Below are 17,761 nucleotides of genomic sequence, written 5' to 3'. Positions count from 1 at the left end.
ATGCAGCTGTATAGAACGCTGGTTAGGCCACATTTGGAGTACTGCGTCCAGTTCTGGTCACCGCACTACCAGAAGGACGTGGAGGCGTTAGAGAGAGTGCAGAGAAGGTTTACCAGGATGTTGCCTGGTATGGAGGGTCTTAGCTATGAGGAGAGATTGGGTAAACTGGGGTTGTTCTCCCTGGAAAGATGGGAGAATGAGGGGAGATCTAATAGAGGTGTACAAGATTATGAAGGGGATAGATAGGGTGAACAGTAGGAAGCTTTTTCCCAGGTCGGAGGTGACGATCACGAGGGGTCACGGGCTCAAGGTGAGAGGGGCGAAGTATAACTCAGATATCAGAGGGATGTTTTTTACACAGAGGGTGGTGGGGGCCTGGAATGCGCTGCCAAGTAGGGTGGTGGAGGCAGGCACGCTGACATCGTTTAAGACTTACCTGGATAGTCACATGAGCAGCCTGGGAATGGAGGGATACAAACGATTGGTCTAGTTGGACCAAGGAGCGGCACAGGCTTGGAGGGCCGAAGGGCCTGTTTCCTGTGCTGTACTGTTCTTTGTTCTTTGACTGGAAAAATGCGAACATAGTTCCATTTTTAAAAAAGTGATCGAAGGAAATACCAAACAATTATAGACCAGTTAGTCTTACATCGGTGGTGGACAAATTAGTAGAATCAATCCTGAGTGATAGGATTAACTGTCACGTAGAAAGGTATGACTTGTCAGGGATGGTCAGTGTGGATTTCTTAAAGGAAGGTCTTGCCTTATAATCTTGACTGAATTCTTTGAGGAAGTGACAAAAAGGGTCGATGAAGGTAGTGCAGTGGATGTTGTGTACATGGATCTTGGGACGTTGTTTGACAAAGGTCTCACGTGGCAGTGGTCAAAATGGTAAAAAGCCCGTGGGATACAGGGTAATGAGGCAAACTGGATCAAAAGTTGGCTTCGTAACAGGAAGCAAAGGTCGATGTATGCCTTTGCAAATTGAAAGTTGATTCAGGCGGTGTTCCACAGGAATCGATGTTGGGATCCTTGCTGTTTGTGTTATATATTAATAATTTGGACGTGAACGTGGGGGACACGATTGGAAAATCTGCAGACAACACAAAGATTGGCCAGGTAGTAGGTAGTGCAGAGAATAGCTATAATCTACAAAACAGTATCGATGTGTTGGTGGAGTGGGCAGTAGTGTGGCAGATGGATTTTAACATAGAAAAGTGTGAGGAAATAAAGTTCATAAGATATAGGAGCAGAATTAGGCCATTCGGCTCATCAAGTCTGCTCTGCCATTCGATCATGGCTGATATGCTCCTCATCCCCATTTTCCTGCCTTCTCCCCATAACTCTTCAACCCGTTACCAATTTAAAAATGTCTAACTCCTCCTCAAGTTAACTCACTGTCCCAGCATCTACTGCACCTTGGGGTAGCGAGTTCCACAGATTCACAGCCCTTTGGGAGAAGTAGTTTCTCCTCAACTCTATTTTAAATTTGCTGCCCCTTATCCTAAGACTATGACAATGAAGACTATGTATTCGTTGGAATTTAGAAGGCTGAGGGGGGATCTTATAGAGACCTATAAGATAATGAAGGGGCTGGATAGGGTAGAGGTGGAGAGATTCTTTCCACTTAGAAAGGAAACTAGAACTAGAGGGCACAGCCTCAAAATAAAGGGGGGTCAGTTTAGGACAGAGTTGAGGAGGAACTTCTTCTCTCAGAGGGTGGTGAATCTCTGGAATTCTCTGCCCACTGAAGTGGTGGAGGCTACCTCGTTGAATATGTTTAAATCACGGATAGATGGATTCCTGATCGGTAAGGGAATTAGGGGTGATAGGGATCAGGCGGGTAAGTGGAACTGATCCACTTCAGATCAGCCATGATCTTATTGAATGGCGGGGCAGGCTCGAGGGGTGAGATGGCCTACTCCTGCTCCTATTTCTTATGTTCTTATTAACCTTTCTATGCTTTGGGCAAATGTATCAAAGACGGCAAACAAGGCTAAGAAGGACATGGAGGGAGAGGTTACCTTTGTCACATTCACAAGGTCATCTGTGGAGCCACAGAAGGTGGGCAAGTTCCGAAATGAATATTTCTCATCAGAAAGACATGGAAGCTAGGGAACCTGTGGGAGTAAATAGTGAAGTATTGAAAAGCGGCCACATTACACAAGAGGAGGGGCCGGAGGTCTTAAAATGCACAAAGATAGATAAACCCCTGGGACCTGATCAAGTGTATCCCCGGACATTGTGGGAAGGTTGAGAAGAATTTGCGGGGCCCCTAGCAGAGATATTTGTATCAACAACCACACATGAGATGCTGGAAGACTGGAGGGAGGCAAATGTTGTACTGTTATTTAAGAAATGCGGCAGGGAAAAGCCAGGGAACTACAGACTGGTGAGCCTAACGTCAGTGGTGGGTAAGTTGTTGGGAGGGGATTCTGAGAGACAGGATTTACATGCACTGAGAAAGGCAAGGACTGATTAGGGATAGTCCGCATGGCTTTATGAATGGGAAATTGCACTTACAAAATTTGATAAAAGTTTTTTGGAGGGTGACCAAGAAAATAGCTTAGGTCAGTGCGGTCGAGGTTGTCGACATGGACTTTAGCAAGGCCTTTGACAAGGTACCGCATGTAGACTGGTCAGTAAGGCGAGATCACATTGGATCCAAGGAGAACTAGCCAATTGGATACAAAATTGGCTTGCCGGTAGGAGACGGAGGGGATTGTTTTTCAGACTGGAGGCCTGTGACCAGTGGTGTACATGATGTGGAGATGCCGGCATTGGACTGGGGTAAACACAGTAAGAAGTTTAACAACACCAGGTTAAAGTCCAACAGGTTTATTTGGTAGCAAAAGCCACACAAGCTTTCGGAGCGCTGCTCCTTCTGTAAGTTTAACAACATCCTGGTGTTGTTAAACTTCTTACCAGTGGTGTGCCACAGGGATCAGTGCTGGGCCCACTGTTGTTTATCATTTATATAAATGATTTAGATGAGAGTATAGCAGGCATGGTAAGTTTGCGGATGACACCAAAATTGGTGTAGTGGACAGTGAAGAAGGTTATCTAAGACTACAATGGGATCTTGATCAACTGGACCGAGGAATGGCAGATGAAGTTTAATTCAGGTAAATCAAAGTGTTGCATTTTGGGAAGACAAACCAGGAGTTACACAGTTAATGGTAGGGCCCGGGGAGTGTTGTTGAACAGAGAGACACATAGTTTCTTGAAAGTATCATCACAGGTAGACAGGGTGGTGAAGAGGGCATTTGGCACACTTGCCTTCATCGATCAGAGCATTGAATAAAGGAGTTGGGACATTATTTTACAAGTGTACAAGGCATTGGTAAGGTCACATTTGGCGTAATGTGTTCACTTCTGGTTGCCCTGCTGTGGGAAGGTTGCTGTTAAACTGGAGAGGGTGCAAAAAAGATTTACAAGGATGTTACCAGGACTGGAAGGTTTGAATTATGAGGAGAGGCTGGATAGGCTGGGGCTTTTTTCCCTCGAGCGTAGGAGGATGAGGGGTGATCTTATTGAATTTTATAAAATCATGAGGGGCATAGATAAGGTGAATAGCCAAGGTCTTTTCCCCAGTGTAGGGGAGTCCAAAACTAGAGGGCACAGGTTTAAGATGACAGCGGCACGATAGCACAGTGGTTAGCACTGCTGCTTCACAGCTCCAGGGTCCCGGGTTCGATTCCCGGCTCGGGTCACTGTCTGTGTGGAGTTTGCACATTCTCCTCGTGTCTGCGTGGGTTTCCTCCAGGTGCTCCGGTTTCCTCCCACAGTCCAAAGATGTGTGGGTTAGGTTGATTGGCCATGCTAAAATTGCCCCTTAGTGTCCCGAGATGTGTAGGTTAGAGGGATTAGCGGGTAAAATATGTGGGGGTAGGGCCTGGGTGGGATTGTGGTCGGTGCAGACTCGATGGGCCGAATGGCCTCCTTCTGCACTGTAGGGTTTCTATGATTTCTGTGAGGTGAAAGATTTAAAAGGGACCTGACAGGCAAAACTTTTCCACACCGAGGGTGGTGCTTGTACGGAATGAGCTGCCAGAGGAAGTGGTAGAGGCGGCTGGTCCAATGACAACATTGAAAAGACAATTGGACAAGTACATGGATGGGAAAGGCTTAGAGGGATAGGGGCCAAAGACAGGCAAATGGAACTAGTTCAATCATAGAAATCATAGAAACCCTACAGTGCAGAAGGAGGCCATTCGGCCCATCGAGTCTGCACCGCCCACAATCCCACCCAGGCCCTACATATTTTACCCGCTAATCCCTCTAACCTACACATCTCAGGACACTAAGGGGCAATTTTAGCATGGCCAATCAACCTGACCTGCACATCTTTGGACTGTGAGAGGAAACCAGAGCACCCGGAGGAAACCCACGCAGACACGAGGAGAATGTGCAAACTCCACACAGACAGTGACCCGAGCCGGGAATCGAACCCAGGTCCCTGGAGCTGTGAAGCAGCAGTGCTAACCACTGTGCTACCGTGCCACCAATGTCGGAAACCTGGTCGGCATGGATGAGTTGGGCCGAAGGACCTGTTTCCGTGCTGTATATCTCTTATGATTCTATGGGACATAATTTGTGGCTTTGGTAAGAGCTGTTTTGATACTGCGGCAAGGACAGCAATTCCCGTGGAGGGATTCATACATGGAGTTTTGGAAAAGATGAGTCTGGGTTGTGGAGGAGACAAGGCATTCGCGAGGAAAGGGAGGTTAGAGGTGGAGGTGGGGATTTGCAAGGACACTGGGGGTCAAGGATGGTCCAGAGAATGGGAGAAAAGCAGCAGAGACATCGAATTGGATTGCCTCAGGTCTTTGTGACAAGGGTTCTTCGCACTTGTTGGAGGCGAGGATGGAGGAGACAGTGGGGAGAAGAGCACTTCAAAAGGAACTGACTGGTGTTCGAGATATTACAAAGACCGGAAACAGTGTTGAACATCAAGTTGATTTGTTTGATCCCCTTTCCACAATATCAAGACCGATGAATGGGCTGGAGCTTAGTATGAATTTGTTGGTGAGATTAACATGCTTGCCTGAACCCGGTTCTGCAGTGAGGGCACTTGAACGCTCTCTCGTCAGTGTGGACAAGCTGAAATCATAGAATCATAGAAACCCTACAGTACAGAAAGAGGCCATTCGGCCCATCGAGTCTGCACCGACCACAATCCCACCCAGGCCCTACCCCCATATCCCTACATTTTCTACCTATTAATCCCTCTCACCTATGCATCTCAGGACACTAAGGGGCAATTTTTAGCATGGCCAATCAACCTAACCCGCACATCTTTGGCACATCAGTTCCCTGGACCTTTTATAGCACTTCCCGCAGTCCGAGCATTTAAAAGGTTCCTCCTCGGTGTGAACTCGCTGTTGTGACAGCAGGTCAGGTGACTGAGTAAATCCCTTCCCACACTCGGGAGCGTCAGCAGAAGAACAGCCAAACAAACATGCTCAGTCCTGGGGATGTGATTCCCAGTAAAATCTAATCATCGCAGTTACTTGTGAACTCGCTGGTGTCTCAACAGGGCGGATGACTGAGTGAAACTCTTGCCGCACACAGAGCAGGTGAACGGCCTCTCCCCAGTGTGAACCCGCTGGTGCGTCAGCAAGTGGGGCGAAGTAATGAAGCCCTTCCCACACTCAGAGCAGGTGAACGGCCTCTCCCCGGTGTGGACCCGCTGGTGCGTCTGCAGGTGAGATGAATTAATGAAGCCCTTTCCACACTGGGAGCAGGTGAACGGCCTCTCCCCGGTGTGAACCCACTGGTGCGTCAGCAAGTTGGACGCGCTGACGAAGCCCTTGCCGCACTCGGAGCAGGCGTATGCCCTCTCGCCAGTGTGAATCCGTTGGTGCGCAGTGAGGTGGCATGCTTGCCTGAACCCGGTGCCGCAGTCAGGGCACCGGAACGGTCTCTCGTCGGTGTGGACACGTTGATGGCGTATCAGTTCCCTGGAACTTTTATAGCACCTCCCGCAGTCTGAGCATTTGAAAGGCTTCTCCCCGGTGTGAACCCGTCGGTGTGACAGCAGGTCAGACGACTGAGTGAAACCCTTCCCACACTCGGAGCAGGTGAACGGCCTCTCCCCGGTGTGAGTGCGCCGGTGCGTCAGCAGGTGGGAGGACCGAGTGAATCCCTTCCCGCATTCGGAGCAGGTGAACGGCTTCTCGCTCGTGTGAACCTGCTGGTGCACTGTGAGATGACATGCTTGCCTGAATCCAGCCCCACAATGCAAGCAGGTAAACGGCCTCAGGTCGACGTGAACACGTTGATGGGTCAACAGGTTCCCAGAACTTTTAAAGCACTTCCCGCAGTCTGGGCATTTAAAAGGCCTCTCGTCGGTGTGAACCCGCTGGTGTTTCAGCAGGGTGCTTGACTGAGTGAATCCCTTCCCACACTGGGGGCAGGTGAATGGCCTCTCTCCAGTGTGATTGCGATGATGGGTTTCCAGCTCTGATGGGTAATTAAATCCCTTCCCACAATCACTGCACTTCCATGGCTTCTCCCCAGTGTGACTGCTTTTATGTTCTGAAAGGCCAGATGATCGGCTGAGGCTTTGTCCGTACACGGAGCAAAGGATGCTTTTTCCTTCCATGTTTAAAATCCCGAAAATGTGCAGGTTGCAATAAATTGGGTGACTGTCAAACACTGGTGAGGTTTGGTTCGAATTTCATGACTGCAAATCTTCCCTCCTGCTATCCTGCGAAACTGATTTAAGAAAGAAATAAGGGTGTGAGAAAGTATCCACAAAAACCCAAAGGCAGATTACAAACCTTGTACACCTATGACAGTGTGGCCAAATCCCCCTCCAACTCGATTCTCAAGTTTGCTGATGACACCGCGTAGTGGGTCAGATGTCAAACAATGATGAGACAGGGTACAGGAATAGGACAGAGAATCTGGTGAACCGGTGCGACAACAATAATCTCTCCCTCAATGTCAACAAAATGAAGGAGATAGTCATCGACTTCAGAAAGCGTAGAGGAGAACATGCCCTCTACATCAATGGGACGAAGTAGAAATGGTCGAGAGCTTCAGGTTTTTAGGTGTCCGGATCACCAACCTGTCCTGGTCCCCCCCATGCCGACACTACAGTTAAGAAAGCCCACCAACGCCTCTACTTTCTCAGAAGACTAAGGAAATTTGGCATGTCCGTTACGACTCTCACCAACTTTTACAGATGCACCACAGAATGCATTATTTCTGGTTGTATCACAGCTTGGTATGGCTCCTGCTCTGCCCAAGACCGCATGAAACTACAAAGGGTCGTGAATAAAGCCCAGTCCATCACGCAAACCAGCCTCCCATCCATTGACTGAATACATTTCCCACTGCCTCAGAAAAGCAGCCAGCATAATTAAGGACCCCACGCACTCCGGACATGCTCTCTTCCACCTTTTTCCGTTGGGAAAAAGATACAAAAAAGTCTGAGGCCACGTACCGACTGACTCAAGAACAGCTTCTTCCCTTCTGCCACCAGATTTTTGAATGCACCTACGTCATACCAAGTTGATCTTTCTCTACACCCTCGCTATGACTGTAATACTACATTCTGCACGCTCTTCTTTCCTACTCTATGAACGGTATGGTTTGCCTCTATGGCGTGCAAGAAATAATACTTTTCACTGCATACGAATACATGTGACAATAATAAATCAAATCAAATCAAATCAAAACTGATCTGATTGAATCAACTCAATTTAAAATTCTCAGTTCTGACGAAGGGTCATATGGACTCAAAATGTTAACTCTGTTTCTCTCTCCACAGATGCTGCCAGACCTGCTGAGTTAATCCAGCATTTTCTGCTTTTATTTAAAATTTTCATCATTCTTTTCTAAGATTAAAGTTTGCTTTAAAGTTTATTTATTTGTCATAAGTAGGCTTACATTCACACTGCAATGAAGTTACTGTGAAAATCTAGTTGCCACATTTTGGCATCTGTTCGGGTAACACTGATGGAGAATTTAGTACGGCCAATGCACCTAACCAGCGCGTCTTTGGGACTGTAGGAGGAAACACATGCAGACACTCGGAGGGGTGGGTGACCCCGGGTCCCTGGCACTGTGAGGCAGCATTGGTAACTCCTGCGCCACCATGCTGCCCTATGAAAATAATATGGACTCGAAACATTAACTGTGTTTCTCTTCACAGATGCTGTCAGACCTGCTGAGTTAAAGCAGCATTTTCTGTTTTTATTTGAAATATTTATTTAAAATATTGCCCTTCCCTATTTCCAGTCACAGTGATCTTTGAAATGTTTTCCACAGACACACTAACATTCAGATCCTGATGGATCCGATGACTCTGTCAGATTTTGATCTGATGTTTAGTTTGAGTGTCCCGCCTTCAAGTTCTGCTAATCTAATGTTCTGTACAAAATAAAGTAATCACTGTCCAGGAATTAAAATTAAGAGACAAACATGGTTTAAATCCATAGAGCTACTTTCAAGAGCGAGGTGACTTCTTGCGAGCTGTCCCCAGCATACCCTCTAGTTCTATTTTTTTCTTTTATTCATTCGTGGGACATGGGCATCTCTGGCTCACCAGCATTTATTGTCCATCTTTAGTTGTCCTTGAACTGCCCTTCACTACTCGGCCATTTCAGAGGGCAGTTGGGAGTCAACCACATTGCTGTGTGGCTCTGGAGTCACTTGAAGACCAGACCAGGTAAAGACGGCAGATTTCCTTCCCTAAAGGACATTAGTGAACCAGATGGGTTTTTCCGACAATCGACTATGGTTTCATGGTCATCAATGGATTCTTAATTCCAGATACATTTTTAATGAATTCAACTTCCACCGTCTGCCGTGGCGGGATTCGAACCTGGGTCCCCCGAACATTAGCTGAGTTTCTAGATTTAATAGTCTGGTGATAATACCACTAAGCCATCGCTTCCCCTTTCACTCTCGTTCTATGCTTTTAAAACTTAGCTCTAACTCTCTTAAACTCTCTAACAACGCTCTACACCCCAGCTGCAACACTACATTCTGCATCCTCTCCTATGTACTCTATGAACAGTATGCTTTGTCTGTTTAACGCGCAAGAAACAATACTTTTCACTGTATACCAATAAGTGTGACAATAATAAATCAAATCAAATCAAAAAAAGTGAAACCCTCCCCTTCTAACACCCTGTGAAAGGAGTTTCCAAAATCTATCATTGTCAATCCAGGATAGAAAAGCACCACATTCTCGCCGCGCATGCGCACGTAGTACTGGAAGGATGTCCATTGCTGCACCTTGTCCTGGATGAAGATGGAAGCCGCGCGTGCGCATTGCTGCACTCGGGCCTGGCTGCAGATGGAGGCCACGCATGCGCCTTCGTTCCCCTTGCCCCCTATAAAGATGGCGGCCATTAACTGCGGCCTGGCGGCGGAGACGGGACCCCGTAATTACCTCCCAGCCTGATGCGGCAACAGGACCGGGAGGCTCTCACTCGGGGCTGAACGCCTCCACTACACTTTGCAAGTCTTCCCACCCACTTCGCCGGCTCCATTACCCACCGAAAACTGGCCGTTTCACCTCCTCCGCGGAGCCCTCACTACCGCCTCTCCGCAGCTGGCTGCGCCAATGCCGCGCATGCTCAGTAAGAGACCGCAATGCGCATGTCCAATTCACAACTTGCTGCTCAGAATTATAGAATTCGTACAGTGCAGAAGGAAGCCATTCGGCCCGTCATGGGATTGTTGTCGGTGCAGGCTCGATGGGCCAAATGGCCGCCTTCTGCACTGTAGATTCGATGGTTCTATTAAGTCTGCACCGACCACAATCCCACCCAGGCCCTATCCCCTTAACCCCACGTATTTACCCTGCTATTCTCCTGACACTATGTGGCAATTTACCATGGCCAACCAACTTAACCCGCACAAAGAAACCCTACCCTACAGTACAGTACAGTACAGAAAGAGGCCATTCGGCCCATCGAGTCTGCACCGACCACAATCCCACCCAGGCCCTACCCCCATATCCCTACATATTTTACCCACTAATCCCTCTAATCTACGCATCCCAGGACACTAAGGGGCAATTTTAGCATGGCCAATCAACCTAACCCGCACATCTTTGGACTGTGGGAGGAAACCGGAGCACCCGGAGGAAACCCACGCAGACACGAGGAGAATGTGCAAACTCCACACAGACAGTGACCCAAGCCGGGAATCGAACCCAGGTCCCTGGAGCTGTGAAGCAGCAGTGCTAACCACTGTGCTGCCGTGCCGCCCCTATATCAAATTATAAAATAGATTGATATAGTAGCCAAAGAGCACAGTCCTTCAACCATAGTCCTATGGTATCATTGCGAGACTATTAATCTAGAAGCTCAGGAATATGTAGAGCAAACACTCCAAATAGAACAATGTCTTTGATGCAAAGCTGAAAGCGTCCAAGTGGTGGATGTAAGCCATGGGCTCAGAAAGTAGAGAAGGGGAAAATCTGCCAATATCTGAAGAATAACTCTAGACCAGGAAAAAAGGCCTATCAGAAATCATGGGTATTTCTGAGACGAGGTTACTGAATCAGAATGCAGTGAAACCCACACTTGAACTGGAGTGTCCACATTGAAAAGCATAATCACAAAATATTTAAATAAAAATTCTTAATGGAACCTCACACTTTCTCTTATAACCTCCCTAGAAAGTGTTAACATAGAAACATAGAAACATAGAAACCCTACAGTGCAGAAGGAGGCCATTCGGCCCATCGAGTCTGCACCGACCACAATCCCACCCAGGCCCTCCCCCTACATATTTTACCCGCTAATCCCTCTAACCTACGCATCCCAGGACTCTAAGGGACAATTTTTAACCTGGCCAATCAACCTAACCCGCACATTTTTGGACTGTGGGAGGAAACCGGAGCACCCGGAGGAAACCCACGCAGACACGAGGAGAATGTGCAAACTCCACACAGACAGTGACCCGAGCCGGGAATCGAACCCGGGACCCTGGAGCTGTGAAGCAGCAGTGCTAACCACTGTGCTACCGTGCCGCCCCGTGTCTACTTATTGGGCTCTTCAAATTTCCTTTCCCTCCTGAGACCAAACCAAAGTGCCACAAGTATTCATAGTGTTTTCCACAAGTATTCACCGTGCCACAAGTATTCACCGTGTCTACTTATTGGGCTCTTCAAATTTCCTTTCCCTCCTGAGACCAAACCAAAGTGCCACAAGTATTCATAGTGTTCTTGCTATCCTCTGAGGTATGACCTTAATTGGGCTCTTCCACCAGGCTCCAGCTAAACAAACCTCCACCATCCCTTAAGCACCTCACAATCGTGGACACTTTCAGCTTCAAATCCAAAGACCATCTGGAAAAAGTCCAGACAATTTCCTGGAATTCCCACCAATGCTTCACCCTGAATCACACATCTCTATGGTAACAGAGGTTAGTTCAGATGTCCAATAGATAATAACATTAAATAACATTTTACCTTCAAAACCAAACCAACCTCCTGATCCTGAGGTCTGTATAAATCATTCACCTCTTTATTATATGCAGGACAATAGCTCACAAACTCCAATTCCAGTTTCCTACCTGGAAGAGCCCACCTGCTCTTTCATATCTTACTCTCTCTCTTATACTGGCCCTATTAAACAAGCACGGCTCAACCTTTGAATTAACATTTGAGATGTCCAGTAATACCCAGAAATGTAATTCCCCTCACCCTATAGTTCACTAATTTTCTTTAGGGAAGGAAATATGCTGTCCTTGTCACCCACATCTAAATCCAGTTCCACAGGTAGATGGCTGGCTCTTAGTTTCCTTCTGAAATGGCTGAACAAGGCATTTATTTTAGTTATTATTTATTAGTCACAAATAAGGCTTACATTAACACTGCAATGAAGTCACTGTTCCCCTAGTCACCACATTCCGGCGCCTGTTCGGGTCAATGCACCCTAACCAGCATGACTTTCGGACTGTGGGAGGAAACCGGAGCACCCGGACAGAACCCATGCAAACACGCGGAGAAAGTGCAAACTCCACAGAGACAGCGGCCCAAGCTGGGAATCGAACCCGGGCCCCAGACGCTGTGAGGCAGCAGTGCTAGCCACTGTGCCCGCCCATTTAGTTCATCGACAATTAGTTTTGGGCAGGAGCTGGCCTTGACGGCGACACCCACATCCCATGAAAAAGTATGAAAATTGAGAAATGAACGTTTTATTCTGAAAATGCTGGGAAAATCTCTGCAGGTCTGACAGCATCTGTCAGGGGAGGGAATAAGAGCCCACGTTCCAAGTCAGGATGACCTTCGTCAGGACCTCTCGTCCTCGCTTCGCGGGCGGTCTGCGCAGGCGCAATTGGATATGGCGATCTGTGCATTGTCGGCTCCGAAAGTCGCATGCGCAGTCTGGGTGCGGCGGCCGCATTCGCAGCGTGGATATGGTAGCCCGCATGCGCACTGTGTAGCTGGGGCAACGGCATGCGCAGTGTCAGCTCCGACAGCCGCATGCGCAGTGTCAGCTCCGACAGCCGCAGGGAGGGGGCATGGTTTGATTCTTGCTTATTATAGAGAAACGACCGTTATTAAGAAGGTAATGGAGGCGCCAGAATGGGTGGGGAGACTTCGTAAACACCCAGTGGAGGACTCAAAACCCAAATAAGACCCGATCGGTCCCGCGTTCGCTCCAATCGAAGCAGAAATAATTTTAACTTTTTAAAAAAAACAATGGGCAGCAGTGCGCATGCGCACTCCTGTCAACAGGCTGATCATAGAATTCCCACAGTGCAACAGGAGGCCATTCTGCCCATTGAGCCTATACCCACTCTGACAGAGCAACTTACCCAGGCCCTATCCCTGTAACCGCAAACATTTACCATGGCTAATCCATCAAACCTGCACATCGTTGGACACTAAGGGGCAATTTAGCACGGCCAATCCACCTAACCTGCACATCTTTGGACACTAAGGGGCAATTTAGCACGGCCAATCCACCTAACCTGCACATCTTTGAACGCCAAGGGGCAATTTAGCATGGCCAATCCACCTAACCTGCACATCTTTGGACACTAAGGGGCAATTTAGCATGGCCAATCCACCTAACCTGCACATCTTTGGACACTAAGGGGCAATTTAGCATGGCCAATCCACCTAACCTGCACATCTTTGGACACTAAGGGGCAATTTCGCACGGCCAGTCCACCTAACCTGCACATCTTTGGACTGTGGGAGGAAATCCATGATGTGGAGATGCCGGCGTTGGACTGGGGTAAACACAGTAAGAAGTTTAACAACACCAGGTTAAAGTCCAACAGGGTTATTTGGTAGCAAAAGCCACACTGTGGTGACTAGGGTGGCATTTGCTACCAAATAAACCTGTTGGAGGAAATCCATGCAGACGTTGGGAGAACGTGCAAACTCCACACGCCGGAATTGAACCTGGGTCTCTGGCACCGTGAGGCAGCAGTGCTAACTACTGTGCCACCCGTAGGAGAGAATGTTGTGAATTTCTATCCTGGAATGACAGTGATGTATTTTGGAAACACCTTTTACGGGGAGTTAGAAGGGGAAGATTTGCACACACAAAACCGAAACCAAGAGAAATGTTTGCCTCTTCTGAATTTTTATTCTTGGACTGATAGTGGCGACTTTTGTTTTCTCCGCAGAACATTGCAGGAGCAGAATTTGAAGGTGGAAAACTCAAAACAAAAATCAGATCAAAATCTAACAGAGTCACTCTAGTCATCAGGACCTAAATGTAAGTATGTCCGTGGGAAAAAGATTCAAACAAATACTCAAGTCTCGGGGTAATAAAAGAATGGATGAGAGCTTCAGAAACATGAGACAGGAGCAAGTGGGGTCCTGATGTTGCAGATGTATAGAACGTTGGTTCGGCCGCATTTGGAATACTGCATCCAGTTCTGGTCGCCACACTACCCGAAGGACGTGGAGGCTTTGGAGAGAGTACAGAGGAGGTTTACCAGGATGTTGCCTGGTATGGAGGGGCTTAGTTACGAGGAAAGATTGGGTAAACTGGGGTTGTTCTCCCTGGAAAGACGGAGGATGAGGGGAGACTCCTCGTGTCTGCGTGGGTTTCCTCCGGGTGCTCCGGTTTCCTCCCACAGTCCAAAGATGTGCGGGTTAGGTTGATTGGCCAGGTTAAAAATTGTCCCTGAGATGTGTAGTTAGAGGGATTAGCGGGTAAATATGTGGGGGTAGGGCCTGGGTGGGATTGTGGTCGGTGCAGACTCGATGGGCCGAATGGCCTCCTTCTGCACTGTAGGGTTTCTATGTTTCTAATAGAAGTGTATAAAATTATGAAAGGCATAGATAGGGTGAACAGTGGGAAGCTTTTCCCCAGGTCGGTGGTGACGTTCACGAGGGGGTCATAGGTTCAAGGTGAGGCGGGGGGGGGGGAGGTTTAACACGGATATCAGAAGGACATATTTTACACAGAGGGTGGTGGGGGCCTGGAATGCGCTGCCGGGCAAGGTGGTGGAGGCGGACACACTGGGAACGTTTAAGACTTATCTAGACAGCCACATGAACGGAGTGGGAATGGAGGGATACAAAAGAATGGTCTAGTTTGGACCAGGGAGCGGCACGGGCTTGGAGGGCCGAAGGGCCTGTTCCTGTGCTGTATTGTTCTTTGTTCAAGTCAGGTGATGTGAATGAGATGGAAGCTCATTCTAGGAGATGGCAGGGACATGCGTTCAGAAACTCAGTTGACGGCTGTAAAGAAGTTATACCGATTCAGAATGTTAACTCTGTTTCTTCCTCCACAGATGATGCCAGACCTGCTGAGTTCATCCAACATTTTCTGTTTTTAATTTCAGATTTCTAGGAGCATTTTGCTTTTATTTTCGTGCAATATTTGTCCGTGGTTCTGGTTCAGCCTCAGACAGTTGTCAGGGAGAGTGATGGAGTCAGTGTCTAGGTTGCAGAGCGTAGACTGCAAAAAATGATTTCAGTCTGCCAACATTGGAATGAAGGACATTTCTGAACATCCAATACTCAATGTCAGATAGATCAGGACAGGGTGTTAGTTGGATGGAAACTTGGAGGTGATGCTGTTCACGCACACATGCCATCCTGGTCCTTCAAGGTGGTAGAGGTTGAGGATCTGGGAGATTCTGTCACGTTTTGCCTGAGTTTTAGATATACACAATCAATCACCATTGTGCTCACAGCTCTTTCTCTCTCTCTCTCCTCCAATAGAGGCTAGTGTCTTGTATAGGCATAGATGTGATGGAAGTGTACAAATAATATGTAATGTACATTGTGTGTTATGTTTCAGAAGAATGTTTTAAAGTTCAGCTTTTTTTCTAGATGGCATGTCTGGAAGTAATACAGCCTGGATGCTAGGAGAGCAGAATAATTACTCATTTCAACCTTGCAAGTGTTTACGTTAAGTAGAATTAATTGAATTTTCACTGAGGTTCCGAAGGGATTTCAGAGTAGGTTGATTGACAGGGTCATGTGATAATGTGGTTTATGAGCAGAGAGAAACAGGCGAAGGCAAGGAAAGGAGTTGGCTGTTCTGGTTGAAGTTAGGAGAAATTTTGCAGGCTTTTGGAAGCTCTATCTCTCTCTAAAAACTCCAAAGCTGCCTACACTCATTATAGCAAGTATATTTGTGATTGCGAACTATATTTTAAATGGGTTTTAAATCTGTAAGAAGAATGTTGCTTATTTGGAACTGAAATAGTGATGTTAAAAATTAGAGTGGTTTCTGTTCATGTTTAAAGCTTGTTCAACTGTTAAGAGTTACGCTGCTTTGTTTTGTTAAGAGTTATACTAAAACTGTGTTATGCATAAAGCTTGTTTTTGATTTTAAAGAAGACCCCTAATTTGTCAGTAGAATTGCTCCTGGAGCGAAGCATCCTTTCCTCATATTAATGCCAAAATAGAAAAATTGTTGGGGTCTAGTCTGGCTTCATAATGCACTTGGGGTTCTAGTCCAGAATCCTAACACAGACCAGTTGGCAAGTTCCCTTTCCTGAAGGACATTAGTGAACCGGTTGGGTTTTTACGATAATTCGGCAGTTTTCACGGTCATATTTTCCCATAGTTGGCCCCACAAATGACCAAGATTCATTCAGCTCAATTTCGCAACCTGCCTTTGTGTTTTTGTGGTTTCACTTTTACTCCTTTTTTCACTTTTCCAACAGGAAACTGAAACCAAACATCACATCGAGATTTGACAGTCACCCAATTTATTGTAACCTGAATATGATCGAAATTTGAAGATGGAAGGAAAAAGCACTGTTCACACTGTGGAGAAACTATGGAAATGTGGAGACTGTGGGAAGGGATTTATTTACCCATCTGCACTGGAAAAGCATCGACGCGTCCACACTGGAGAGAGGCCGTTCATCTGCTCAACGTGTGGAAAGGGATTCACTGATTCATCGACCCTGCTGACACACCAGCAAATTCACACTGACAAGATGTCATTTAAATGTCCGGACTGCGGGAAGTGCTTCAAAGGTTCCAGGAATCTAATGCTCCATCAACGCGTTCACACCGACGAGAGACCGTTCCGGTGCCCTCACTGCGGGACTGGGTTCAGGCGATCATCACAACTCACGGTGCACCGGCGAATTCACACCGGGGAGAGGCCGTTCGCCTGCTCGGAGTGTGGGAAGGGGTTCACTCAGTCATCCGATCTGCTGAGGCACCAGCGGGTTCACACCGGGGAGAGGCCGTTTAAATGCCCAGACTGCATGAAGTGCTACAAAACTTCTGAGGAACTAATGCGCCATCAACGTGTTCACACCGATGAGCGACCCTTTCGGTGCTCTCATTGTGGGACTGGATTCAGGCAATCGTCTGAGCTCACTGTACACCAGAGAATTCACACTGGGGAGAGGCCATTCACCTGCTCCAATTGTGGAAAGAGATTCACTCAGTCATTCAACCTGCTGAGACACCAACGAGTTCACAAGTAACGACAGTGGTTGGGTTAATCACAGCCAGGACTGAACCATATTCATTGGGGTCTGTTTCTGCTGATGTTAGTAAACTCCAGCTCAGTTATCGGGGTTAATATTTTGCATGAAGCCAAATAAATCAGCTTTGTGTTAAACAGTGTGTCGAGTATATTTACTATTCTAACACGTAAGTTCCTTTTTGAAGTGCTTTTTCCCCATCCCCCGTCTCCTCCATCCTCACCTCCAATAACAAATGTGAGGAGTTTCTTTGTCACGAAGATTGAAACAATCTGATCAGCTGCCTCTGCCGATTCCCTCCCTTCCATTAGGGATCTGGTCGTGCAGGTCCGCAGTTCCCTAAAAGTTTGCAACACAGTTGGCCAAGGCACGCTGGCCGTCATCGGCCGGGGAATTGAGTACAAGAGTTGGCAAATCACGTTGCAGCTGTACAAAACCTTGGTTAGGTCGCATTTGGGGTATTGTGTGCAGTTCTGGTCGCCACACTACCAGGAAATCATAGAAATCATAGAAACCCTACAGTGCAGAAGGAGGCCATTCGGCCCATCGGGTCTGCACCGACCACAATCCCACCCAGGCCCTACCCCCACATATTTACCCGCTAATCCCTCTAACCTACACATCTCAGGACTCTAAGGGGCAATTTTTAACCTGGCCAATCAACCTAACCCGCACATCTTTGGACTGTGGGAGGAAACCGGAGCACCCGGAGGAAACCCACGCAGACACGAGGAGAATGTGCAAACTCCACACAGACAGTGACCCCGAGCCGGGACTCGAACCCGGGACCCCTGGAGCTGTGAAGCAGCAGTGCTTCAGGAGGAGGTGGAAGCTTTGGAAAGAAGGTTCACCAGGATGTTGCCTG

General features: G+C 47.6%; 2 protein-coding genes across 2 annotated transcripts in view; one reads left to right on the top strand and one right to left on the bottom strand.

The window, feature by feature from the left end:
- Positions 1-17,761, bottom strand: part of LOC144480944 (uncharacterized) — a 117,809-nt gene that overhangs the window by 32,948 nt on the left and 67,100 nt on the right. Inside the window, exons 4-6 of the mRNA XM_078200559.1 lie at positions 12,237-12,507; positions 6,359-6,678; positions 5,511-6,190 (exon numbers count right to left, since the gene is read on the bottom strand). Coding sequence (XP_078056685.1) covers positions 5,511-6,190; positions 6,359-6,678; positions 12,237-12,507 — 1,271 coding nt within the window. The remainder of the gene's footprint in view (positions 1-5,510; positions 6,191-6,358; positions 6,679-12,236; positions 12,508-17,761) is intronic.
- LOC144480824 (uncharacterized) lies at positions 12,446-17,033 on the top strand. Its single transcript, XM_078200441.1, has 3 exons — positions 12,446-12,539; positions 13,612-13,703; positions 16,117-17,033. The coding sequence occupies exon 3, from the start codon at positions 16,195-16,197 to the stop codon at positions 16,894-16,896; it is 702 nt and encodes a 233-aa protein (XP_078056567.1). The 5' UTR covers positions 12,446-12,539; positions 13,612-13,703; positions 16,117-16,194; the 3' UTR covers positions 16,897-17,033.

The sequence above is a fragment of the Mustelus asterias genome, chromosome 30 (assembly GCF_964213995.1).
Source record: "Mustelus asterias chromosome 30, sMusAst1.hap1.1, whole genome shotgun sequence".
Lineage (NCBI taxonomy): Eukaryota > Metazoa > Chordata > Chondrichthyes > Carcharhiniformes > Triakidae > Mustelus > Mustelus asterias.
Note: the sequence above shows the minus strand (reverse complement) of the source record. Positions and strands in the feature narration are given on the sequence as shown.

Coding starts and splice junctions, on each gene's coding strand:
- LOC144480824 (XM_078200441.1), top strand. CDS start 16,195: ATGGAAGGAAAAAGCACTGTTCACACTGTGGAGAAACTATGGAAATGT.